Source organism: Pseudopipra pipra, chromosome 1 (genome assembly GCF_036250125.1).
Source record: "Pseudopipra pipra isolate bDixPip1 chromosome 1, bDixPip1.hap1, whole genome shotgun sequence".
NCBI classification, from domain to species: Eukaryota; Metazoa; Chordata; class Aves; order Passeriformes; family Pipridae; genus Pseudopipra; species Pseudopipra pipra.
Window position 1 is genome coordinate 34,377,359 of NC_087549.1, and position 27,814 is coordinate 34,405,172.

The 27,814-nt window shown below is 38.2% G+C and overlaps 1 protein-coding gene across 2 annotated transcripts in view; it reads right to left on the reverse strand.

Annotated features, from left to right (window-relative positions):
- The window catches only part of C1H8orf34 (chromosome 1 C8orf34 homolog), a 134,598-nt gene extending 107,289 nt beyond the window's left edge, over window positions 1-27,309 (reverse strand). For both annotated transcript variants that reach the window (XM_064651324.1, XM_064651314.1), the window contains exons 1-3: window positions 26,766-27,309; window positions 2,459-2,606; window positions 1,347-1,478 (exon numbers count right to left, since the gene is read on the reverse strand). In XM_064651324.1, coding sequence (XP_064507394.1) covers window positions 1,347-1,478; window positions 2,459-2,606; window positions 26,766-26,834 — 349 coding nt within the window. In that variant the 5' untranslated portion in view covers window positions 26,835-27,309. The remainder of the gene's footprint in view (window positions 1-1,346; window positions 1,479-2,458; window positions 2,607-26,765) is intronic.
- Between the last annotated feature and the right edge of the window lie 505 nt (window positions 27,310-27,814).

Genomic DNA, 27,814 nt, shown 5'->3' on the forward strand with positions numbered 1-27,814 from the left:
ACTATGAGCACTTATTTGAATATCTCTATTTACTCTCGAAAGTGAATTAAAATCCATGTGCTTCTTTTGAACTGACTCAAAAATTCATGTGCCCATTGAGAGGTACAGTAGAACTAATGATGAAATTTGAGCCTTTTTGAAGCAGGGGATGTATTTCTTGAAGAAGAAACAAAGACAAACGTTCCATTTCCAGAAAAAATAATACTGAGAAAAGCTATACTGTGGGACACAGCTACCTGTAACAGGCATTTTCACTTGTTACAGTTATTTATTCTCAATCAAAAAGGTTTCATAACCATACAAGACTGTTAATTACCCAAAAGCACACTATCTCTATTGCATAAATTTATAATGATTTACTTTACCCATTGTTGTGCTGTATTTTGACTTAGTGAGGCCACTGGGTGATTTTCCTTAGACTCCATTGAAGTCTAGATTTCCCCATCTTGCTTTTAGAGGAAAGAAAGCAAGCTTTCTACTGCCATATACTATGTATCTGTTCACATCTGGTCCACCTAATCACACTCACAGTTATTAAAAAGATTTGGCTACTACAAAAATTCAAAAAGCTACAGTCAACAGAAGAAAACCTTTTGCAACTTATTTTGGAGAACAAATCTTGTACACACTATTCTGTATGTGTGTAACTATATTTATTTACATATGCATATTGTAGATATATTTATTTGTGAAAAAAATGAACATTAAGAATCAAGCTTAAAAGTTAAATTTCTTCAATAGCTAGTACACAGGAAGCATTATATTTTGTTAAGGCTTGTTGCCTCTATTTTTACTACTTCTATTTTACAGGTGATTGACAATATTCTCTTCAGCCACCCTATTTCTAATCTGCCTTTTCTTTCAGTGTACATTTAGATTCCTCCAGCAACTCTCAGAGCAGACATCTGTTCTGCTGACACTGCCCCTATACCTTGAACAGAAGCTGTTCATAATTCATAGTTTTGCATTGTCTGATCCCCTGAAAAAAATCTGTTATTAGGACCAATATCAACAGAACAGATTTTACACATGCAAAATGGCATTGCAAATGAAAACATCAAGTCATAACTAGTATCCAAATATAAAATTGTGCATGACACCCAGAGATTAGTCTGTTTTTTAAACCATCTATGTAGAATTCTATTGTATCTACAGATGACAACATAGGATATTTTAAAATATTCAGAATTCAAGTGAGAATAAGGCAAGAATCAAACTCTTCTAACACATATACAGCCATCTCAACTGCTCATAGTTTGCTTTCCATTCTAATACTAATTCAACAGAAAAACATACTATGGTTTTGAAAGTATGCACAAATTGTTAATGTAGTGAAGCTTTCTTACATGACTTGGACTCCGGTGATGGTGGAGAAATGTTGGACACAGCAAGGTCACTCTTCGACTTTTTGGGCTTTTTTGCATTTACCTGCCAAGGCTTATCATAACTTCTAAAATCTCTTCTTGTTCCTTTATTTTCTGTTAAAATAATCAAATCAGATAGTTGTAAAATTTGTAGGCTCATTTTCCCAAGACTTAATAAACAATTAATCCAAAAAAAACAAGGCCTATCAGTTGAAACCAAAGACAGCTCTTTTTCTTCTTCTTTTTCTGATTTCTGTTAAATTGAATATACTTATTCCTAAATATCAAAATTTAGAAATTAATTAATAGGTTTTTTATGAAAAAGAAGTCTATTTTTTGTTATGAAGAAGTCCTTAATGTCCATTTATTTTCTTAAGTTTTACCACCTATGCTTAAAATCGTATATTTGATATAAATAAAAAGTTGATTTGTCAGTCAACTAACATTTTGACTATCAGCCAGCAACTATTTAAGCTCTACTATAGTCTGAAACAGTCAATTTTTAAACACAAAACTTACATTGTAATAGTAGCTTTTACCAGAATATCAAAGCTAAGATTTCTACTTTACAATCAAAGCAGATATTATTTCAGAATATTTTTTAAATGCTTCTGAAGATCTGCAATCCAAAATTACACTAGAATTCATAAAGTAGCATAGCATCTTCTCATTAAGGGTTGGAATGATAGGTTGTTAAAAACATGTATTACTAAAGAAAATGCCCCGGTAGAGGTTAATCTCTGGCACAAAAACACCATGGGAGGGAAAAGGAAAACAAAGAAAAGAGAAAGTGAAAGCAAAGAGGACAGCAAAAAACCCCAGGAACTTTTATATGGACATACTTTCTCATTGAGAACTGGACTGTTTCCACTCTGTAACTATGACCCATACTCACATCATATGTACACAGGCTGAGGTGATAGCCAGTAACGTGTATTAAGTTCCGTATCTACTGGACAAACCGGATTTATTCTGCATGTTCAAAACCATAGAGTAGTACGTGTTCAGTAGGTATATGTTCACCCAGGAAATCATGGACAAAAGTGTGGGAAAATTATACAGGAGCCTAGCTCCTTCCAGCACACAGAACATACCTGATGTTTCACTCTCTGCCCAAAGGGCAGCAGAGCCAGACAACGTTCTCTGAAGCTGATGGCGGTTCCCCTGTTTGGACTGAAGATGATCAATTAGAAATGGGATTGGCTGGTCAGGTGTCTCTGTTATCAGTTTGGTCATCAACTCCTTTAGAAAATTAAAACAGAACAAAAAATTAGTGAGATATTGCACCTAAACTAATCTTGTATTTACCAAAAGTAAATGAGCATTTTTGAAGGAAAACTGTTTTCAACTTTGAAGAAAACAGCTAGAAACATCCACCTCCTCAAACTACTGCTAGCTTTGCCCTATGAAAGACTCATGTCTGAAGTGTTATTAGCCTATATGGTTTCTTATCCACTGGAATTTTGGTAAAAAAAAAACCTAGTCCCTGCTACCTGTTCAAATTTACCCCAAACAATCTGAATACTGTTCATTTAACCATGCACAACAAGCACCTCTTCAGAGCAGCAAGTAGCTCTTGCCTGACCCATACATGCAAGTTTCTTCTCCTTGGAAATTTGTGTATCAGGAAGGTTCATATATTTTTCATTTCACACAGACATGAAACAACTACCTGGTTAGAATATGGATTCATATCTGGGAACTCCAAGGTCTGATCAAATAGGCAGATATTTTTTAAAGTGAGTCCTCAAAAATACAATTGTATAGACATGAGCAAATATTTTATTTCACTGTTGCAGACATAGATACAAAACCAATGTCAAGAGGAAAGCATTTTCTATGCCATGCACTGATACTACCCAACTGCTGTTTTACACCTTGGCCTTGCACGGCTGCAGAAAGAGCAGCACTCTCCATACTGCTGCTGGGGTTCTTCCTGGCTTCCTACACATAAAACACACTAGGAGTCCAGAAAGAATCTGTGGCTCTGTGCTGCACATGTGCTCTGAGAGGAAATGAATTATTCATGTGGCAGGTGAGGTGACCCCAAAACCCGCATAGTTCTACAGGAAATTTGTGATCGTCACTGAAAAACAAAAAAGCTGCACAGAAGCAAAAATTACAGGAATGTACCACAAAATCAGAAAGAAAACAAAACCAAACAAAACCACAAACCAAAAACAACAAAAAAACTTAGCTAAGTTATTCAGAGCATTTATTCTCTTCACCTACCCCCAAGCATAAATCCTACCATAACTATACACACTTAAGTCTATCCTCACTTCATCGTTTCTACACATTTTAATTTAATAAATAATTTTTCAAATACCAGTAGTTACTTAGTATTACCATCAGTTAAGTGTGTTGGGAAAAGATACTTCAAAAGAAGTATTCCAAATAGCAGTAAACACGAATAACAGCAGGCAGGATTACCAAGGCACAGCAAGTTATCTTTGTCCACTCCAAGACTTTCCATTCTTTTTATACAAGTAGTGGCATAAACAATTACATATAAGTGAAAACAAAGCAAAAACAAGCTTTCAATTTCAGAAAGAGAAATTTAATTTCAGAAAACAAAAAGGAGAAAATATGCCCAGTCTCATGTCTTGTGAACATGTTATCTTATGTGATGTGATTTTTGGTATCTATCTACAGGGAACAAAATATCCCCAGGTGTCTTTGGTTTCAAAATGGAACTCCACAGGGAGAAATTAAGCTACTTATTAATCTTAGAATTTTTAAAGCTAAGGAGAGTAACTTCATCTAGACTGTCTCTCACCAAGGTAGGAGAAACTCTCTCATATACATCATACAAGAAAAATCCAGAAATCAGAGTAATTCATATTTTGGTTGCTTGGCAACACTAACAGCAACCCTTTCTTTCTTTCCCTGCCAAACAGAACTAGTGACTATGGAAAGAACTAGAGACAATGGAAAGATGTAATCTAGTCCTTGTAATGGACCACCATAGCTGCAGGAATTCCACTGAGGATCCTATTACCAACGGAAAAGTGCCAATCTGTAATAGCTGACTTGTAATTTAAATAATTTCTCAGAATCATGGTTTGAAAATGATTTTTCTATCTTAGATTAATAAAAACAAGATTATGAGAACTGAGATACATGCATTGATTCAATTAAATTTTTAAAGACATGCAGGGGTGACAATTTACTAATAATACATTACAAAACTAATGTAGCACTAAAAAAGTTAGTACACAAAAACAAAAATTTTAGAATGCCTACATGTCAATATAAGACAAAAGCTACTTGGTTGTTGTCTTTGTAACTGACTTGGTTGTAACAGGAAGGAATAATCTTTAATTAACATAAAGAGATCTAATAAATTAAAACTGCTTACAGGATTCTTTACCTCATTCTGAGACCTAGTAATAAAAATAAAAAACATAATCGTACAAAGTAGCACAAAAAGTTCTATTTGAGGTGATGTGAAATTGGATCCTATACAAAAGGACCACTTTTTTTATCTACTGTAAACATATTGATAAGACCTGAGTGATATAACGATCTGCACTGTCCCAGAGAATAAACAGTCCTTTTCTGTGATAGCAGTTAGAAAAGTTTAAAAAACTCTAGATATAGGCTACTTTTACCTATCTGGAGTAACAAATTGTTGTACCAATCCTTTACATCTAAAGTGGAAAAAAAAAAAAGGAAGTAACATTGCTGGAATCCTCATAAACTGAAAAGAGTAGACAGTTCGAAAAAATACTACTTTTTCTGTGTAATAAGCCTCAAACTGATTTGACCCAAGCACTTTCAGAGCTGTCATTAAAAGTTAATAAAACTTAAAATGAACCCAAATGTGACTCAGATTACAAAGCCTGCCATTAAAGAAAGACAAAGCTCTTTACTGCAAGTATTCCATTGCAAAAGGGGAGAAAAGAAGCTCTCAGGGATCTGCTTCTCAAGCTGCTCCAAGCAAGGTTTGAAAGTGGTCTCCAACTTACCACTTTCCATGGAGTTCCTGAACTCTGGAGAACGTGCAAAGAACAAATAACAAAAGCAGTGAGGGTAGCATCAGAATAGCTGTGTAAATCCACATTCACATACAGGAGGTGTCATCTCTCTTCCATATTCTTCTCCCACACACACAGTGAGAGATCCCAGAAGTAAGATCATAACTCCATGACCCTCACTACCACCCTTATACCAATTTCTGCCACCCAGTTCATTAAGGGACCTAACTCCATCTGCACAGCCCCCAACATATGCTCTTCAAGTTCATGCTTCCTTTGAGACTTTTGTAATCCCCGTCGAATTGGCGATTACATGGAAATATGTTATCTGACTGTTGCTTGGCTATGTCATGAGGAGGAGGGGTGGAAGGGGCAAGAGAAAGAAAAACAAAACCAAAACACACACACCAAAAAAAAAAAAAAAAGCTTCAGACAGGCAGTAACTGTACTTAGTGAGCACTCAGCTCATTTTCAAGTAAAAAACATATACTTCAGTGAAGGTGAAAAGACATTACAGATTATAAATGCCTATTAAGGGGTATTCTCATTTTATCACCATTTGCTAGTAAAACTAATTTAAACTTCTGATTAAATTACCCAAAGTTTATTTGATTATCTCATCTGTTGCTTGGATGACATCTTAATAGACAGCAGGAATAACATACTACATGGTAGTCTAAATATACTCTTACACATTTGAAATGTTTCAAAAAAAGATGACAAAAGTGAATGTATTAAATAAGAAAAACTAAAGTGTACAGGGTACAAAAATAAAATTCCTTTTTGGTTAGCAGCAGTCTGATCTGACTCACAATGTGCTAAGTAGGCAAGGTTTCACAAGAAAAAGAAAAGGAAAAAACCAACTATTCTCAGTGAAGACGCCTCTGCATTAAGAGCAGAATGAAAATGGCACAAGATCATTGAAATTGAGAATCATTTCTTGATGAAAAAATCATCAGATAAGTTTCAATTATGCATGAAAACAGAAATGCAAGACACATATATCTCTTAGAAACATTAATTATACTTTTTGCATTTCTGGCTGAAATTTCTAAGTGTTCTACAATTCAAATAAGAAAACTATGTTCTTCTGTGCACAGTGTGCCTTTTAACAATAAATAAAAAGCCAGGGCAGATTGGGTCTCCATGCTGACAAATGAACTGCTCACTACCCATAATCTCTCTCCTCCTATCTTCTTTCCACTGCTATGTCTTCCTTTCACTCCATGTCCTTTTGTCTTTTCTATCAATAGGACTCCTCTCAGTCTCTTCCTTCCAACTGTGTAACAAGTGAGGAAGCCTGTTCAGATGTCAGTAATTATGAAATGCCCATGCACCCATGAGACACACTGGAGCACAGAAAAGGAGTGAAAGGGAACTTCCATGGTTACTACAGACTAGGGTGAATACATCAGTTTCTGCTGCTTCCCCATTATATTGCTCCAAATTTGGTTCTGCCTTGACTGAGGGCAGAATGAGAAAGAATGGCAAGATGATGTAAGCTCTGCCAGTTAACTCCTTCAAGAATTTAACCTTGCATTGTGCAAATCATTTCTACTTTCTTCTGTAATGGTAACTTCACATGTTCTTACATTTAGTTTTACTAAACTATGTTACATAGACTGTATTAAAAAAACCCAAAACAAAAACTTGTACAAGTAGATTTGTGGATGTTTCCAAGAGAGATTCATGCACACCCATTGATGAGGCTGCAAAGGATCTTGGAAAAAAAAAAAAAAAAAACAGGTCTACAGTAGCAGCTTAATATATTAATTCTTTATAAAGAGAATAATCTTTTGTTATTGTACTGTCCTGAGGTCCTCTATTAGTTATTCAATGAAGGTTCAAATTTTAATTTCCTTGTGACTGTCCATGCATTTAATACAAATGAAACAGTCTTCACAGTCTATTAATCATGGGCCCAATTACAAGAAAGTCCTAATTAGCTATGTCTAAACGTACCTATCAGGTTATTAAGTTAATTAAGAGACATTCTATCTTGCCCTGTAATTGGTAGCAGTAACTACACAACAATGATGCATTTTAACTGCAGAGACTTCTACAGACTATGGCACAGCATGGACAGATTTTGGCTCTATTATGCTCTTTGGTCACGGTTTAGACACTTAAAGTAGATAAGAGTGAACTGCCCTCAGAAGATGTCTGTCTCTCTCTCCTGACCGAACAGACTAGGTGGCTGAGGTTTAGATGGCACGCATTTCCAAATTAAGTCAATTAAATACAGCAAGTCTTCCCAGTGATGTCAATGGTGATCTTGTTAATAAAGAAGTCAAGAGAGGCTAGAGGGCTCCCAGTTGACTAGTCAATGTGTATGTCCACTTAGGATAAGGATAAGAAGAATTGCTCTCCTGGCTCCACTGACTGCATATATACATATATATATATATATATATATATACACACACACACACACACACACACACACACACACTCACACTCTACAGTGGAGCTTGGACACTTAGAAGATATCTACATTTAGGCTTCCTAATCACTTCCTACAGGCTGTAAATAAACAAGGAAGATATAAAATTGAGAGAAAACTTGCGAAATGAAAGTAGGTTTAATAAATTTTTTGTGATTGACACTTTTTCCTTCAGAATTCCTTTCTAATTTCTGCAGTAACACAGCAAGGAAACAAAAGGTTTTAGAAGTATATTTCAACATTATTCTTACTGCTTGAATTAAGAGTCTGAAATTCTCAAATGAGTGCAGCAAGGTAAATACTACTTCTGCCAGAAAAGATTATTTTCTATGGAAATAAATGAAAAAATACCACCATCCTTTCTTTTTGAAAATAACTAGGCTTCAAATCTTCTCAAGCAATTTAGAACTAAAAGTAGTAAAATCACATTATAGATTATAAACAAAATGGACTTCAACATATTTCAAGTGTTCATAAAATGATTACCACATCTGCCATAAAATAAAGTACTCGACCCTAAATAAATTTCCCCGTAAACACAATTCACATGCCTATACCATAATAGTTGTTTCAAACTAACCATGGTAGAATAACAGTTGAGAGCAAACTTCTATAGTATTAGTCTCCCTATTCAGCTTTCTCGTGAAAATATTCCCACTTTTACCTGGAATTGACCGAAAAATTTTCAACCGATTCTTTATTTTTTTTTTCAAACCCTCAACACTACTCACTGCTGCCATTTCAGACAGCTGTGCAGCTAATTTAATATCACAAAATTGCACTACACAACATGGAACACAACCCACAGAGAAAATACTTCGGACATAGAAGAAAAGAGAAAGTACAAAGCTGATACAAGTACAAAAAAATATGATGAAAGTACAAAGCCCTAATTCTAAGGTGCAAACAAAATGCACCTAAAGGTGGCACTGGTAGGGAAATCTACAGTAGAGACTAGTAGACTACTACCATTTGAAGTCTCAAACTGCTTTTCTAATGTCTCAAATCAGAGTAATAACTGATATACAAACTTTTGTATGTTACTGATACGTAAACTTTTGGTTCATACAATGACATTAATAGGAGGAAGTCTAAAAACAAACAATGAATAGCTAACAGTCTTTCTTAAATGTTCATCTACTAAATATCTGTACCAATTCAATAACAGAAGACCAATTTTTGGGGCTATGTTAGTAACCAATTTTCAGGGAGAGCCTGGAGAGCAGAATGGAAACAGCATACTCATTACACTACAAACCCTTTGCAAGTCAGTTCCTTGACTTGGATGAACTAGCCCTATTTGATATAATTCCAACTCATTTATGTGACAGTTTATAAAATATGCATCATTGATCTTAATTAGCAACCTAATTAGAAATCTTTTGCATGGATGAGGTCTGGTGGACAATTCCAAAGTTTCACTGAGTAAGCTCATGACAGTTTATTCAACTCCTGCACACACATTACAGCATGTAATACCTATCTGAACCTCTTGCTATATCTTTTCACTTACTTATCCTTTGAGAGTTTTTTTCCTCTTATCTTATTCTTAATATTTCAAATATATTTGTCCCAAATATATTACACCGCTCCTGAGTTCACAAAATAGCTTCAAACACCTTTGATCTTTGGCTTTATTACTGAAATATTTCCTTTCTCCCATTCAAGCATCCCAGACAAGAATGCTGTCAAAAGGGAAGTCACTGCTACTAGGTTACTCTAAAACATTAACTAATTCTCAGTAAAAGAAGAAAAGGTTAAAGACGTGCTCTCGGATATGCCAAGCATGGCAACTGCTATCACGTTTTCTTCCGTAGTTTTCAAATCATGAAGATTTTCTATGATAGCTTACACTTCTTTCTGTAGGCCTGTATCTCTGCATAACAATCTCATGCTTGTGAAATTATGCCTACCATACCATTATCTGAACTCAGCACGGATTTATCAAATGAAGGTAGTTCAGGTTATTGCAGAAACACTGTAAGGTTTCCCAGAAGCGTAATTCAGAAATCTTCCTCAGTTTTAATCCACTCTATCAACCACTGGAAATCTACCCTGAAGGCTATGCACTTCACAGTTCAGCCAAAAAAAAATGAAAACTGCTGCTCTGTAGGATTTACATCAAAAGGAATACTTACAGATAAAGGCTAGGAAAGACTATTACAACCTGGACTAAAATTACAGCCATAAAACAACACTGACTGCACATCACTGCCTTACCTAAAAGCTAACTCAACAGGCTAGAGCTGATCTTTCTCTGATCAGCTGAAGTAATCTTATTCCAATTTCAAGGTCTAAGGTGAAGTCACTTGTTCCACCATGTTCACTGATTCATTACTGCAACTGTTAAAAAAAAAAAATAATCTCATCATATTTCCAGTTTAAACTTCACCGACTTAGCTTCAACCTTCTGACACAATTTTTTTTTTCTTAGGGAGGGTAATGCTAAAAACTAAAGCAGCAGGTATTTTTGTGGCTACCCCAGGTTGGTTGACCCCAGATAGCAGCTAAGCACCCACCAGCCGCTTATTCATTCCCACCCACCACAGCTGGATGGGGCACAATACCAGAAGTATGACATTGACACTTTTAATTCCTAGACCAAATTTATCATTCTTACTACTTAAAATTCCAGATTTCAATTGTTAATATTTCCAGCAGAAGACAGATGACCTAAATTTGGAGTTATGCAGCAAGCAATTATTTAGTGCAGTGCTAGTGAAAGTCCTAGTCCTATCTAAAGTCATAAGCAAGGTGGACACTTGTCCCAGCCATTGCCTGAAATACCCCCTAATCCCCCTGCTTGCTTCACTGTACTGATAACTACAAGGTGTGCACTGGGGCTTATTCCACCAACAGTGGCATGGCTTCAAAGCAAGTCCTGTCAAATCAAGTTTTACAGCAAACTTTAGAGCCACAAGTTTGATAGCCTGCCCCTGTGCTTTTCTCTCCATTTTACATGCTCACTACTACTCTTCTGCCTATTGTACACACAAAACACATACAAGTGACTAAAAAGACTACATTTTTGTAGAGAACCACAAAGTGCTTTGAGGCAGCATGAATCTACTATACTTGCACTAGAGAGTAATTGCCTTCCATGCCTCCCATGAACTCCTAGGTTGTGGCATCTGCCAAAGCCCTGCTAAGAGCACAAGCAACTGGAAAAAAAAAAAGCCAACTTCAAAAAAGCTTAGGACTAAGCCATACTCCAAATAAATTCACAATGCAAGTAAAGATTATTTTAAAATTGCTATTATCTCTGAAAAACTGCACAGTAACACCTGCTTTTAACTCTAGCTTGACACTTGAGACCTAGCTAATATTTCAGACATTGCTTTGTACTTTGGTATTCAGTACTATGGATAAGTTCATAGTATGTGGGGTTTCTAGATAGACACATAGTACTACCCATGCAGTGTTCAGTCCTAACAATGTGACTAACAAATCCCAGACTCTATGGAAATTTCAGCAATTTGTCTTGTAACTAAATGCACATAATGGCTTGGATCGTATCCTCAACGAAAAAAGGAGACAAATAGCTTTGCATTCCTACAGGATTATATTTACTCAAGTTACACAGAAAAACAAATATGAACAAATAGGAGATGATGTTTTAAAAATTTCTACTCCCCAATGTGTGTAGCCAAAGTTAACAAATATTCAGTGTAAGTTCTATGCATTAAATTTATTATAAAAATTGTTTTCATATTTTTTTAATCTTGACCAAGAATTTTTAAACTATTCACATGGAACTTCAATAATAACCAGCAACTACAGTGACACAAAATAGAGAATGTGAGTTACCAGAGTCCAAGGCAGGGAAGTTCTAACACAGATTTAATTATCTTGACTTAAACTGCTACCCTAAGTTTGCTCAGGTAATGATCACTAAGCAAATGCCAAAGAAATTAAGAGATGCGCCCTGATTGTTAGAATTTACTTAAATCATGTCATTTGGAGACGTTCCTTTAGTACAGCAACTAAACAACAGTTGGTAATACGCAGTCTAATTACAAGTTCTATTCATACACTTTGAATAGATTAATATCTATTCAGATAGGCATCTTAATTTCCTTTTATTTACCTGTGAGAGATTGACTTGGTCTCTTAAGACTTCATATCAATGTTGTAATCAGCTTTTTAAACAGATCTAAATATTTAATATGCACCAATACAACAGAGGCTCCTGAACTGGAAAGGTCAGAATTTGTTGCCATAGAAAAATCTGGAAATTAATTTTCACCACAGCAAAATATAAAGAGTTATTTTACATCTGTAGAATTTATATTCTGCAATTGTAGCTGAAATTCCTTAAACAAGACTAAGGAGTGTTTTTGATATAGCATTTTAAGAAGACAAAGAAGTTGTTCCACAAATAAGCAGTTGTTTGATTGAGCTAAAGCTACTTGCATTCTTTTTTCCCCCCACAGGAAATGTCACACTGATTTGCTTGTCAAAGGTAAAATACCATGCACAGTATCTTGTCAGAACAATCACCACTGCAGACCATCTGCAAGCTCTCAAACACCTTTGAGAACACTCAGTCTTGTTCAGTTTGGTTCAACACTGCTCACACTCTGCTTTTCTTGCTGCAAGTAGAAACTATAAAAATCTTTTAACTATTACAAGTAACACTTTTCTATTAGCAGTTATTTTAACCTGTGTTCATTTAAATGTAGATGAGGTTTTTTCCTAATTACACATACATTTGACCTTTGCCATTTGGAAAAAAAAGCAAAACCCACAATGAAATTGGAATGAAAAGAATTGGTCTCTTTAAATGCAAGAATACAGGAATCTTTTGCTATCAGTCCCCAGATATAAGAAAATTTGATTATAAGTGCATGAATTAATAATATTCTGATAGGTATCTAAATAACTAGGTTAACTAATAAAAAAGAAGTATTCACCAATTTGTTTCTATAATATAGATCTTCCTGCATTTTGTGTACTACCATCTATTAAATTCTACCATATGATACTGGCAACTATTTTATTTCTAATAATGGATATCAGCATACCTGTATTTATGTTCAGCCCCAACTGGGAAGACATCTTAATAATTCCAGTTCAATAGGAAACAAAATCCACCTCTGATTGGTTCCATATGGACTTTTTATCATCCATCAGTTAAGCGAAAATCACTTGTATGATTTTCCTCATCAGCCAGCAAGATGACAGAGAAACTTTAATGATACTTTTTTCAAAGTTCTGAAAGATTTCTAACATTCTCTGCCTTCATGGATAATCTCTTTATTTCAAGTCAAATTAAAATAGATACTTCTGCTGCTCAAGGCAAAGAAATTTCTGAGAATGATGACCCCATCATAGTCAGACTAAAAGAAGAAAATTGAAGATTAGGTACACATAGGGAAAAAGGCATGCAGGTGTCCATTTTGATCTTAACAGTACAGGCTTGAAGTATTCAAGTTTACAATGCAGCATGAACCATGAAGGATCAGGTATGAGAGACACAGTAGCAAAATTGCTAGGGGAAGGAAATGTTAACACTGAGTGCAGAGATACCCATGTTCTACATGTCTGAAGCCACCTTCTGGGATTCCCACACTGCTTCCCAGTGGCACTTCCAGGTTCAGTGCTCTGCCAGAGCCTTGAGAAGTTATAGTTACTGTCTCTAAAAGTGGCTCAGACTTGCAGAACAACCCCCCGGCTGCCATCTGGGATTCTCCTGAGAAGCAGGCCCTTCGCGTGCCAAGGTTTCAACACGCAATGATCTGGCAAGGCTGAGGTCTGAGCCCAGGAGACAACACAGCCTACTGAAGGCGAACAACATGCGGCCCAGTTGAGCGCTCCTACAAAGCAAAACCTACTCTTGCAAAGGAGGCACCGAGGTTACCTGCTGAAAATGCACGCTCCAAGATCCCCTCCACAGATTTACTTGCTTACCTCATTTACTGGTTTTGTGCTGCCTTGAAATAAGACCCAAAACGCTTCAGGCAGAAGTTCTTGTTTGCAGTATGTCTACAATTTCTACCAGTAGGGTACCTTTTTCTTGTTGCAGCCAGCAGGTGAAAATGCAATATAAAGATGGCAGGGGTTTTTAGAAGATAATTGATCTAACTACATATAGGAAGGATAACCTATTATGTTCGTTTTGCACATCTTGAAATGTGAAAAAGACATAACCATATTCCCTAGAAGGCATGGAAAGAGATAAAAATGACAGACATAATTCAGTACTTATATGAAGAATAGCATGGATATCTAAATAATATTTAGCTTTGTTCATATAAGAAATACTGATTTCAATCCTGCATTATGTAATATCAAAAATTCAATCTAAACACTTGTATCAAGACGGTCCTGCATTAAGTTATTTCCACATCCAAACATCAATTCCCAACGTTGAAACACAACTACAACATACTGTATAGAACTGTAACTTTTTTCACCCATGTTTGGCTACTAGAATCACAGAGCCAAAAAATACCTTTAACCAGTGTACAATTGCAATTAAGCAAGTGATGTTACAAACCACAGAGAAAGATTAGATCACTATCAGAAAAGACAAAAGCCTCTCACTCTACTGCCATACTCCCAGAACCGGTGTATTGCAAAGCATGTCCATTCCTCTGGAGAACTATGAGGAAGAACAGATTCCCATACAACTTCTGCACAGAAAGAGTCACTGGGAGACTTGCTTCAGACAAGACACTTCCTTCTCAGAGGCTGGATGTCCTATAGTCATGCCCAGAAAAGATAACTTCAGCAAAAGACAACTGATGAGCAGAAGTAAAAAACCAGTGAGTCTATTGAACTCTATGAGGAAAAACACCAAACTTTCTTGAGAATATATGATAGATATTAGAGTACACCCAGGCACATGTTTAACAGAAGAGATGGTCTAATGCCAAATGCACAGTTCTACACACTCAGCACTACACAGCTGCACCAACACTGCAGACAGTTTCAGGTTGGGGCTGTAACTGTCCCTGGTCTAAAAGAACACATAACTGGGTTTTGTCCTATGCATTTTTAATTTGGATAAATTTCATGTTTGTTTTTCACATCTCATTTCCTATGTTAATAAAAAAGTAGGCTTTAAAGCAAAAAAAAAAACACACCACAAACACTTGAAAGTTTGGTTTATAATTGCTCATACAAACTTACTGTGGTTCATTTTTATACATACCACAGTAATCACACAGACCTTTAAAAACACATTCTGTAACATTTGTTCAGCCTGACTTTAAACTTGAATGTCATTATTTGAACCGTTTTTGTATAAAATATGAAAATAATCCTTAAGTAATGGATCGAACACAAAAATCATCTAGCTGGTGGGAGGCAGAGAAAGCATTATGCTTTTCTACCAATATTTATACATATATATTATATTATTGACATATATCAGGCTCATGGAGTCTTTTGATATCACAGAAATCCAGAAGAAATACACCCAATATTCCACTGAAAGCAGGACAAAGAGATGCTCCGAGAAAGTCTTCTTGATTATTGTGGTACCTCTTGATTATTGTGGTACCTATTATTATAAGGACTTATGAGAATGGCGAGATCCCATTTTGTGTAATACTAGAGTAAATTTTCAAATGCTCAAATATTAGACAAAACCACTGCATAACTAGTCATGGAAAATACCATTCAAGCATTTTTGTAGTACAGCCGAGAGAGTCTGTAGGAGCTTAAAAGACATCCAAACTATAATTTCCATCAAGCAATTCAGCCGAATGAGCAAGTTCAGTTAATCAACTCATCACAAAAATCTGGTGCTTTAACAAAATACATCAAATTATCAGACCTAAAGGTTTAAAGGAGCTGTGTTTCTCAACAAGAATTAAAAAAAATATATATTTTCACCCAGCCCTAAATCGTACATTGCTGACAATCCCTATCCAAAAATGATTGCTATAAATTTTGCATTCTCAGACCTACTCATATCTGCTCATCAATGCGTCATTATGAAGAAATTTAAGGCAGCATTCATCCTGAGGACAAGCACAAAATATGATATATGAACACTTAAGCTGAAGTATAAGTGACCCACCTGCTGTTAATCCTATTTTTGAACTTTTTCTTTTCTACCTCTCAGTATGATAACAGAATTTATGGCTGAAAATTATATTCATTCAAATGCAGATTCATATGTAAAGCTACTGAAAAAAGATGAACAAAGTATATAGTTTACCTTCATGATTTGTCACATAGATTACTGCTTATTTGTTTCGTTAAAAACTTACTTGCATGCCCAAGTCCTTAAAAAATCCTCACCTAAGTAAGTAATGTGAAAAATCCCTCTCGTGCTAGCTTTAAATTGCAGTTGAAAATGTCAATACTAAGCTGCAAAAAAAGCCTCTGAAATGAGAGGATGTTGGACACTATATGATGGCAATATTAATGCCACTTTTACATAATGCAAAGCATAAGTATGAAATAAGAAAAAAATATTATTGGTCTCTGTGTACCAAAAATATAAGCTAATGAATATATATTTTCCCAAAAGAAAAAATAGCATGAAAAAAGAATTCATAAAAAAATATGAGTTCTAATAATTACATCCTATGAATTAACTTAGTAATATCACTTTCTAGGTCAAACAAAGTAACTTCAACACATAGTTTTTAGAAATAAACCAGTTTTACCTGTCATTTGCACTTTGATTGTCTTCATGTAAATTGTCACTGCAGATTTAGTCACCATGCCCTCACTGACCTACCAGAGACATGACCTGCAACATCCATGAGCTATCCTCTGGTTTAGGTTTTCGAAACAAAGGACTGAAGGACTATATTTTACAAGAAAGCTACTGGATATTTAAGGAAATACTACTGTACTAACAATTTAAAACTTTCTACGGGTAGTAATAGTAATTTTTAAGGACAAATAATTGAATTGTACATAGAACTGGAGTTAGGCCCATCATTTCTTATCAGACACTTCTACCATCAAGACTGCAATGGTTTAGGCAATTAAAAATCACTTTATTTCTAGAAGCTGAGACCTGGGAATTTTTAGAAGATGTGACAGGTTTTTGGGTTGTAGAGCTATTTTTAATAACAGCCAAAGCATTATTAGTCTCATTTTCTTATGCTTTTTATTTAGAAAACAATGCCTGTGAGTCACTGGTGTATGTTTTAGTTTGTTTCTGACACTGCAAAGTAACTTCCCAGCCCTGACAGCGATTGCCCTATTAAAGCTTCCTGATGATTTGATTGCTATTTATTTAATATTAGACTAAATCTGCCTGGTTATGAGTGAGGGCCTTCCTCTTGTAAATCAGGGTCTCACCAACTGCAGCAGGGCTCCCCATGGGAACACAATGTGATCACACAGATCACACTGCAGCCTTGAGACTTATCCGTGCTCTGAACCACCACACTAAGCAGGGAAGAAATCAATTTTTTTTTATTGTGTGGCACCAATTAAAGGGATTAAAAGCACTACCAGACACTGACGTAGCACAAAGAAAGAAGAGGAAGCAGAAGGACCATAATGAGCTAAGGGCCTTGCTGTGAAAACTCCTAAACCATGTGAAGACTGTAGGACCCAGAGTGGTTTGCAGGCTCTGTGCAGAAAAACAAGACAAAGAAAGGGGAAACACAAGCACAGAATAATACATGATAATGCAGCAGGACAGCAGCAGCAGAAGTAGGAGCAGCAGCCAGATAACTGACTACCATTTCAGTATCCCAACTACCGTATATTTTATTTCCTCTCCTGAACTCTTATCTTTTTCTTCAGTGTTTAAGTAAATATTAACTGGATCTTCACTCTGGCTAACTTCATTCTTCTAATCTTTTTTTTCTATAATCATAGGGAAACATAGAATAAAATAAATTCTCTTGAGTTTCTTATTTACCTTTGCTCCTTCTTCTTCCCTGCTTTTTCTTTCAGGTATTCCTCCTTCACAGAGTAAGAAATCAAGATTAAATCTGTTACTCCAGCAACTTAGTCTTCTATTTGTGTGTATCTCCTCTTTGTTCCATACTGATAAGTCTCTGTCCAGTCTTTATCTCCAAATAGCTTCACTATCTCACACTTTGTGTTAGACTACAGGTATTACTACCTAATGGCATTATTCTGAATCATGGCACACTTACGAGGAGCTCTGACACACCTTTTAATTTTTTTCCTGGAGGCTCTACATCATGCAAAAGTATGTGTCTTAGAAAGATACTCAGTGAGTTGCAGCCTGTCATTTTTCTGAGGTTAATCCTGTGAAGAGTTCATCCTCAGCACAGTTACGGGTGGTGGTTCATAATGGCACACCCGCTCGCATCTGCAAACCTTGGTTTTCTCCTCAGCTTCTGTTTTCCTGAACATCTCTGCTTTGTGCTCATTAGGTAGGAAGGACAAGATTCTTCGGACTGTTTAGGAAGATGAATTTCCAGGTCACGTTGGGTGTAGTGTATTGAGCGTTTCATACCAAACTGCAGCGGACATGTGCAGTTAATACAATGTGTCTGAACAGGAACACACAACACAGGCCACATTTATACAGGATCTCTGTCCAGCACACATGGAATTAGTAGGTGTGTCCCAATGTTTCAGAGCTCATGCACATGCACACATACACATTTCAGTCTGAAAAATCCCAGTACACCCAGTCAGAAATCCAGGAATCTTATGTCATCTCTCTCTTTTCTTCTCCTTCAAAAGAGACTGTATCCTTATTTACACAAGTGCCTCCCAATTCCACCTCTACAAAACTATCACAGAATCTGTTTCGTAAACTTCTTTTCTTCCAAAATGCCCTGTGCATAATTGCTTCCACAGGTTCTCTTCAAAGGACAACTACAGTTGAAACCACCCTTCCTGTTCAGTTCTGTGAACCATCTCCCATGTCTCCAGAAGCAACTGCTTCAACTTACTTAGGCTTCTAGGACAAATTCTGTTATCAACAATACAGAATAGCTTTTCTGCACTAGTGCACCAAACTTATCATTCAGAATTCCTTTTTTTTTGAGATAGATACCTCACCAGAGAAATATTTCATGATCATCAGTTTACTTATCCACTCATACAAATGTTAGCAGAGGCTCAATGCCTGTCAAATTGGAGTGTAACTCCTTCTTCATGAAGTTCATGGCACAGCAACCAGTGTTAATAGTAGTGATAAGTACTTTAACACCCCAGCAAATGTAGTCCAAGCAGTATAGACAAGAACAAGTACCAGAAGTATGAGTCAGACACTGCAAAACATGAATATTCTTTAGATGATAAGAAGTTATATTTTCTCATATTTGCCCTGTGATTCTCACCCTTCAGTTATATTCTTAGCAACTACAAGCACTTGAACCTTTCCTTAGAAAAAGAAAGTACAGATGCCAGGTAACCATTTCACTGAATATTATAAGAAGAAAAATAGAAATAAAAAAGAACGTGTCGGCAATGTAGCATTAATCTTTGTCATCCCACCCTCTTCCCATTCCTATTCCTTCTCACTTTCAGGCTCAGTGTATTCACATGGTCTGCTTCTTCCTAATTCATTCAGCCATCCTCCCCAGTTATTCAATTCCCTCTTCTGCTCCTTCACAGAATCGACTGGGCTGGGCTCCATGACATTCTCCCAACCTGTGGAGAACTGCACCTTTAAAAGGCAAGATCCATATGAAGCTAACTTCAGCACATAAGCTTTGCAGATCACTTATGCCCATTTAGCAGCTTGCTACTGGAGAAAAACACAGTTGTGCTTACCTCCTTCCCCTCACTCTCTGGCCATGTACATTTTCTGTCCCAAGTCACTGCCATGGTCCTCATCAGACCACATAGTGACCCACTGAGCTCAGCCAACTGAACATTTTTCACTTCTTTGCAGACTTCTTTTCTTGTATTTCATATTCCCAAACTGGGTAACCGTAGTATGACACAACTACCAGTTCTGGAATAAGGACACCAGGAATGGGCAGCCAGCAATGAAGACGAACAGGACCTGCAGCAACTGGTTATTAAATCAGCCTCACAGCCTGCTGTTCTGAGTACTAAACTATCAGAGTGTCTGAAATAAAACAGACTATGAAAGGTGGAAAAATCCATTTAAAAAGGCTCCAACACAGCTGAAAGACCTCATCATTCCTGCCCCAGAAAACAGCTCCTCCAGAAGCCAACAAAAGAGCTTGATAAGTACATTGTACCAGCCACTATAGAGAAATCTGGGGCATGAATACATTGATTTCATTCATTGAATATTGCGGGGAGCTGGGAAATGAGGAAAGAGAAAGGATGCTTCATGTAAATACCCAATACACAATAAGAAGCTAAGAGTTTCCACTCTCTGTATGGACAGAAATTTTACAAGAGGTGGCTAATGTAAAATAGCCTTCTTTTTATCAAGGGTAAGCAAGTTCACATGCACTCCTCATTTTGTATGGGCATTTCTCATAACTGTAACCAAAGGGGCATCACCTGACATTAAAGTTAAGGCTATCAAAAATGTGTCTGTTACAAGCTTGTTGAAAGAATATTACCATCTACCATCTATACTGAGAGGATATATAGATGTTGGATTGTCTTGGTAAAGGCAAAGGTGTGCATTTCAAGTGATCACGCTCTTTACCTATGTCCTAGGATTAAACTCATGAATCCTTGTTTCTCCTATGAAATGAGTACTGCTTTTCATCACCTTCAGGAAAGTTTGAAACAGCACACTGCCTTAGTCAGGAGGCCAACAATTGTTTGCCAACAAATCTATTTGAAAATGATGTTGCTTTCAGCTGTTTTTTAACCATTCCTCATGGTTTCAGGCAGAGAAGCCTCTTAAAACAGAAGATACCCTTCTGTCATACTTCAGAGCTAGTACGACATTTCTTAGGAGTATAAGAAAGTGTGCATCCATGCAAGAGAGATAATACAGAATACAGGAAACAACATCTAATTTCTATCTGAATTATTACAGACATTAAAGTGTTTGGGTAATCTTTGTTCCAAAAGTTGGTGAACATAAAAATACCTGAAGCTACCTTTCTAGTCCAGAGGTAACAAAGTATCTCCATCACCTGCCACTCATACAAAAGCACATTTCCCAAAAAAATTAAACATTCCAAGATTTAAAAAAATAATAAATAGAAATCACTACAAAAAACAAACAAACAAACAAAACCAACCAAACAATCACTAGAAAATTGAGAATGAGAAATTATTGGTCCCCACTTCTTCATTTGCATGAACAAGAGACAAAATGGAAAGTACCAAGTGGGAAGAAAAAACATTGGGAAAAAAAAAGAAAGAGTAGTGATTAGACCTTCAAAATGTAAGGCAAACTGTAAAAGAACATGCTGGTGATATGCTCTTAAAAATTATGTTTCTAACTCAATTTTTTAACACTTCCATTTACAAAGTAACACTTCTAAAAGAAGCTAACATTAATAATAGTTGTCTTTCTAGGTGTGTTTGTTAAAATAAAGAAGCTAACTAAGAAGCCCACTTGCTGCAGAACAGTAAAACATGCTTCCTTATTCAGGAACAACATTCTTTTCTTAAACCCAGATTCCAGAGGAGAGTAGAATTGAATACATCAACCACAAGGAAATTTCTGATGACTTTTGCATCTTGTTGGGCACCACAAAAGCCAAGTAAAAATCATAAAGCCACTGCTCATGAAACTGTTAATGGAGAAGGGTGTGTCCATAGTTTTAATTAGGGTTTTTCACTTCTTTTCCCTTGAAGGCAACTTTAACAAGGCAACTATCAGAATGTACAGTGAATTCTCCAAAAAGCAAAGGACATGTCTACACCAATTTTTCCATTTGACTTTCATTCCCCTTAAGTAGGTCTTCTACTTAAGCACACATCAAGGCTACCACAATGCCCTACTGTAGCAGGAAACAACAAAAATAAAAATTAGAACTTAAATGTGATTCCCTACCCCACACTGTGTAACACTACAGCATTTCTAGATCACTACTGGTTTCCACACATCCCTTGAAAAACAGCTAACATTAGCTCCCCTGAAACAGGGACTGCGAGGCTGAAACAATGTCACCGGGTAATCAGTTCGTACCTAAAATGATGCTTATGATGTCTAAGTACTGAAAAACTTGGCCTTCCAAAGACTCCATCTAGCTGCTTGAAATTAAATGCTTCTGTAAATAAATTTGTATCATCCAGAATACAGACTCTTTCACGCTAGCAACAGAATCTAACCACTTAAGTATAACACCAAACGAAAATAAAATATTATCTAAGCAAGATCAACAGAAAAGAATTCTTTGAGTGCATCTCTATCATTCATATTGCAGATATTGCAGCTTAAAATTTAATTTGATTCTGTGAGAAATCTTAAACCGGTAAATAAGACATTCAAGTTGACTATGTCTACATTTGTATATTTAAGAACCAAGGGTAAACATCGCTTCAGAAGACAGTCCAAACTCCAAAATTCATTCCCGAACTTTGACTAAGTCAGTCACAAGATGCACTATACTGTTCATCACCAAATAGGTTAAGGTTTAAGTCAGAAGCATAGTTATTTTATTTAAATAATGGAAGACAGTGCATCATATACACCAATAATGTTATGTCATTTAGGGGGAAAAAAAAATCACAAATTAAAAAAAAGTTTATTATATTTGCTTCTGTTTCTGCTAAATGAGAAAAGCTAAGGGTGATATTATGAACATAGCCTTTATGTTGTTTGAAATATAAATTACAGTTCTAACCCCATATTACTTGGAGAAAAAAATCTCAAAGGTAACAAAAATGGTATGTTTATTTTGAGAAGAGTTATTTTGGCTTTTTATAACTGAAAGAAACCACAGTTCTCTGGTTTGCATAACAACAGTGTACCTGCTGGATGCTTTTTAGCTGCAGTTCTAGAAATAAAAAAATTCTGAAACACTAATTTTATCTCACAGCTCTTGAAGATTTATTGCAATCTGTTCTTAAGAGTGCTGATCCAGCTTTCAAATTCACAGAAACTGTCAGGTTGCCCAAATAAGAACACAACTGGATGCTAAAGAGATACAGGCATACAGAAAACTAGATATATGATACAGGCAGCAGGATTATTCATTGAGATTATTAACACACAAAAAGAATTTATTGGATTGGATGCCTGAAACACAAAGTGGGTCAATACTTCACTCAGACAGAAATGAGTGGGTGCTGATTCTGAATATTCTGTCCCAGCCAATTTTAGGCATACACCTCCTGTTCACATTTTAGAAAGATGAAAAAAAAAAAAACCAACAGTGAAGCTTCATCACAGAAATAATTCATGTTTAGAATTCATGTTACCTTCCAAGTTAATGTGAAAAAAACCCTTAAAAAAATAAGGTAGTGCTATGCTATGTGTTACCACAAAAATCCCAGAAAGAGGCATTTCTAAAGGGCATTCCTCAAATCCAAAATTGTCTAACCACAGTATTCTCAGATGCCAATAATCTCTTACAGAAAGATGTCTAAGATTGCAAAAGCAAACGGAAAAAAATCCTCCCCCACAACACACAAAATCTACACAGAACAGAATAAGGCAGCTCATGAAACCTGACAGAATTTAAGGAGTTAACTTCAGACCTTACTGTCAGCACTAACAACACCTGTATGCCCTGGAGCATTTAGGAGTTGACTTATAGGATCACACAGGAATTTCACCTGCAAAAACCTTAGACACCTGAAAGATTAAATGGGAGAGACAGTTTTGAAAAGCCATGACTTAGAGACCTACATTCACCAGGGGAAAATGAGGCTGAAGTATCAAAGATGCTTGTAATCTGTTTTAAATCTCAAAATTGACAGTCTTAGATATACACACTAATTCCCACCCACCTTCCTTCCCACCTCTAACCCATAAACTAGAATTTAACTAGTAAAAATATTTGGAATCAAGTGAATCTGTGTGTTACCGTTCATAGCTAAGTGGATAAGACTTCCTACTATCTGCTAACAGGTACTGGTAGTCAGTAGAAGACCAATGCCTGCTGAGTCAGCTGAAGCTCATTAATTCTTTCTCCAGGAGGTTATTCCTCGCTTTTCCTTATAGAGATGGAAACAACTTTTTAAGCAAGGGAGAGCCTAAGGTCTTTCTGCATCTCATGTGTCAGCACTTCTCTTGAGCTCTTTCACACAAATTAGAAGCATAATTCAAGTGCCACACCATACAAAACTTAAGCAAAGACATTCTTAAGTAGATACTGCTGGTTAGTGAAGTACAAAAAGCCCTAGGCACAGTAACAGAGGGCCACAAATACAGGACAGAAAGGAGAAAACAGACACCACCAGGATAACTGCAAGCAACTGGAACAGAATGACCAACTAGCAACGAGCAGCAACTACTGTTACTGACTGTAATGCAGGGAAATTGTACTTTATCTTCAATAAACCGCCACCTGTTCCATCTGTCAGTTAACTGCGCCTGTGCAATTGTCTTAAATCCATGGTGTAAAGTCCTCCTGATCACTGACCCTTCATTATGCAAGTATGAAATACAATCTATTTATGCATCACCATCTCTGTCTTCATCTCAGAAAGCCTGCAGGTTCACTATCCACATTCTTCTTTCCTGTGACTGTCTCCAATTATCCAGTATTATTTTCTGCACTCCTTAAAATGTTGACTTGAGGCATATATTGAGCAATTACAGTCACAACCTGCTCAGCAAATAACACTGCAGAAAATTGAATCCAAGTTTGTTGTGTTCTGACTTGGTATAAGAAAATTAGTACTCACTGAAAAAAAGATAACTGTCATCCATTACAAGTGATGATTAATTAGCATTAAAACTAGAAGTGGTATAAGAAAATGCTAGCTGTTCCTGAATGAAAGACAAAGCACAGGTCTCTTTTCTCAATGTGTCAGAACTTTTAGACACATGAAAAACTGATGTGTTAGTGAATATATCTGACTGCGAACACATGGTATTCTTGAAACACCACAATGAATATATAATAGGAATACTAGTATAGAGTACAAGCTTCATCCTATGCACAGTCTTTGATCAATTCCCATCAAGTTCAAATACATGCCTTCCTCTTACTAAGATCAAGCACAGGTTGTATATCTACAATAAACTGTTGAGATCAAAAAGTACATCACCAAAATGAAATATGTAAGTAGATTTTGAACAGCTAATCAGCAAGTGGAGGAGATAACAATTACGATCCTCTTCCTCCCACTGTTATGGATTAAAATAACTGTAAACAGCTACAGGAATCTTGAAACCACTCACTAGTATTCAGGTGTAAGTGGATTTCTCACAAAAAGAAAATCTTCCTGGTATACAGGAGTACACTAACAAGCTGTAGACAGTCTGCAAGGTTATGCAAAGAGCCTTTCACAGATTCTTTCTATCAAAATGAAATTCCAGTGATTAGTGAAATATGTAGTGATACATGAAAGGCTGTAACAAATACAACTTCTTCATCTTTCCCTCCATCATTGATAACTAAAGCATCCCACAAGAATCTAAACAGCAGATATGAGCATCTTACACTACTGAGAAACTAGGTTAAAACACCAGGACTCAGAACAGTGATGTCAAGTATTTTGTTTGAATTTTAATGTGCAAACCAACAGGTTAAGGAAATTTTGAAGAAAATGACAGCTGTCAAGGGCCTAACCCCTCAATAACCCCAAAGCATTTAATTCCCATTGAGATATACAAGAGTCAGTTACATATTGTCGTGGTTTCACCCCAGCTGGCAGCCAAGCACCTAGCAATTCTGCTGATTGAACAGTCTTTTATTCAGAAACTGAACCACGCAAATATTTCATTTTTTATTAATTCCTTAACTAGAAAAATCATCTGCTGTTCCCTAGTACTCAGTTACTGTTCCATCAAATGGAGCTTTATTTATTGCAAAATAAAAATACCTAACACCTCTGACACTGAGCTAACATAGTCTGTTTCAACAGCCTCAGTGCACAAAAAATACAAAAACATTAATGAACAGTTTTCTAACAAAATTTGAACCTTTTTTATGGGCGTTGGCAAACGTTACCCAAAATATACACTGAAGACGAGGCATCCACCACACCAGAATAAAAGAGATTTCATATATAGTAAGCTTGATTGAGAACAAGTTAAATACTGAAAAAGGGAGACTTGTGCCTTGGGATAACACTGCCAGAGTATAATATATGTGCATTTAGATGTGAAAACTGCATGAGAAACAGGATGATAAAATGGTAATAACTGCTATTGCTCTAGTACCCTTTCAAATTCTAAGTATTCACAGCTTATGCACTGAAATAGTAAAATATGCACATCTGTGCATCTACAAATCCAAGCAAGTGCATAGTTGTAAGAAAACAGAAAATCTATAGCAAAAATACGGTTCCCAAGTGTATGACTGCAGATAAAAATTTCAAAAAACACCATCGACATGGACTTTTCGCAGGACAGAGTTCTTCCTGAGTGGGTTTCCCGGTGGGGAGGCATCCATCCCTCCGTCATTGCTAGCCGGTCAGGGAGGGGCAGCGCCTCGGGGCTCGCCCAGTCCCCGCTGCTCAGCGCTGCCGCCCTGGAGACGGGGGGTTTGGAAGTGCCTCCTCCCCCCGGCCGCGCGGGGCGGGTGCGGGATGCGCCGCTCCCCGCGGCCGGACGGCGGGGCCTGGCCGCTGTCCCGCACCGCGGGGCTCCGCGGCCGCCGAGGCGAGGCCAGGCGGACAGCGCCGATGGGGCGTCCCTGGGGACTGGGGCCGCGGGTGGGAGGGCGAAGGGGCACCTGTTTCAGGATCCGCGCGGGATCGTGTGGAGCAGAGGGCGGCGCGTCCGTGGCGGGGCGAAGAAGCGGGGCACATCCGCGGGATAGCCGGGAAAGGAGGGCTGCGCGATACTCCGGCATTCGGAGGGGCGTGGAAGAGGGACACGAGGGCAAACGCGTGGTGCGGGGCGGCAGTGCACGGCAAGGGGTGCCGGCACTGCTGAAACAGCGCCTCAAACTCATCCTCGCCCCTGCGTTCACCTGGGCTGCGCGGGGAGCCGCGGCCACTGCGGGGACTCCCCCGCCCGCACCGCTGCCCGCCGGGGAGGAGCCGGCCGGTAAGAGCGCACCTTACCTCGAAGAGGGGACCGATCTTATTCTTCTCCAGGTAGGCTTGGATCCTGGTCTGCTGGTGAGACGCCATGAAGAGCTCCGGAGGCGGGGGCTCGAGCTCCTCTTCCCCGGCGGCGGCTGCAGTCCCTCCGGCTGCTGGCGGCTCGCTTCCCCGCCGCCCAAGGGCTGCCACAGCGGGAGCGGGCGGAGGCGCTGCGAAAGTCCCCGGGACGGAGCTAACTCAGGTAACCGGGTGCGGGGGGGAGCCGGGTGCCAGTCGCCCGCTTAGCTAGGCGCGGAGCTAGCTGCTCTCAAGGAGCGGCGGGCGGGCGCTGCCTGGAGCAGAGCATGGTGCAGGGAGGAGAAGCGCTGCAAAGGCGGCCCCCAAGCCCGCGCCGCTCCGCGCTGCGTGTGTCTGTCAGCCCGTCTCTGTCTGTGTGTCTTTGCAAGGCAGCGCCTTGGTTACGGGAGCGGCCGCGGCTGGCGCTGCTGCCCTCGCCACAGCGCCGCTCCCGGAGCCAAGAGCCGGGGGCTCCCGTCAGCTCCGCGGCCGCCGGCGCCCGTTGACGCCCGGGCTCGGCGCACAAAAGGCGGGAGCGAGGGAAGTGGGAGGAGAGCGGGCGGGAGGCGGGAGCTGCTCTGCCTCCTCTCCGCCGCCGCTCCCCTGTCCTCCCGGGGATGGGCTTACCTCCCGGCGGGGTCGCGTTCCCCCGCTCCGCGGGCGCTGCCTGCGCGCCGGCGTTTTGCGGGGACCCCACCTGGCTCCGATCCGCGGTCGGGCGTGAGCGCCGCGGGCCGCCCGGCGTGAGCGACCTGAGCGGCACATGAAAACTTCAGCTGGTCGCGGAGAAGTGAAACAGCTGACAACAGGGAATGGGGTTGCAGGGACTACAGCCAGCACTTTTCCTTAATTTTTGTTTAGATTATTTTTAAATCTTAAAATGCTACCGTTCTTGTGATGCCAATGAAATTCCCGGTTAGCGACAATGGGTATCTCAATGCAATAATTGGAGTAGCTATGCAGGTGTATCCTGGTCTCAGGTTGTGTTGAGTTCCCGCAGGCATCCAAGA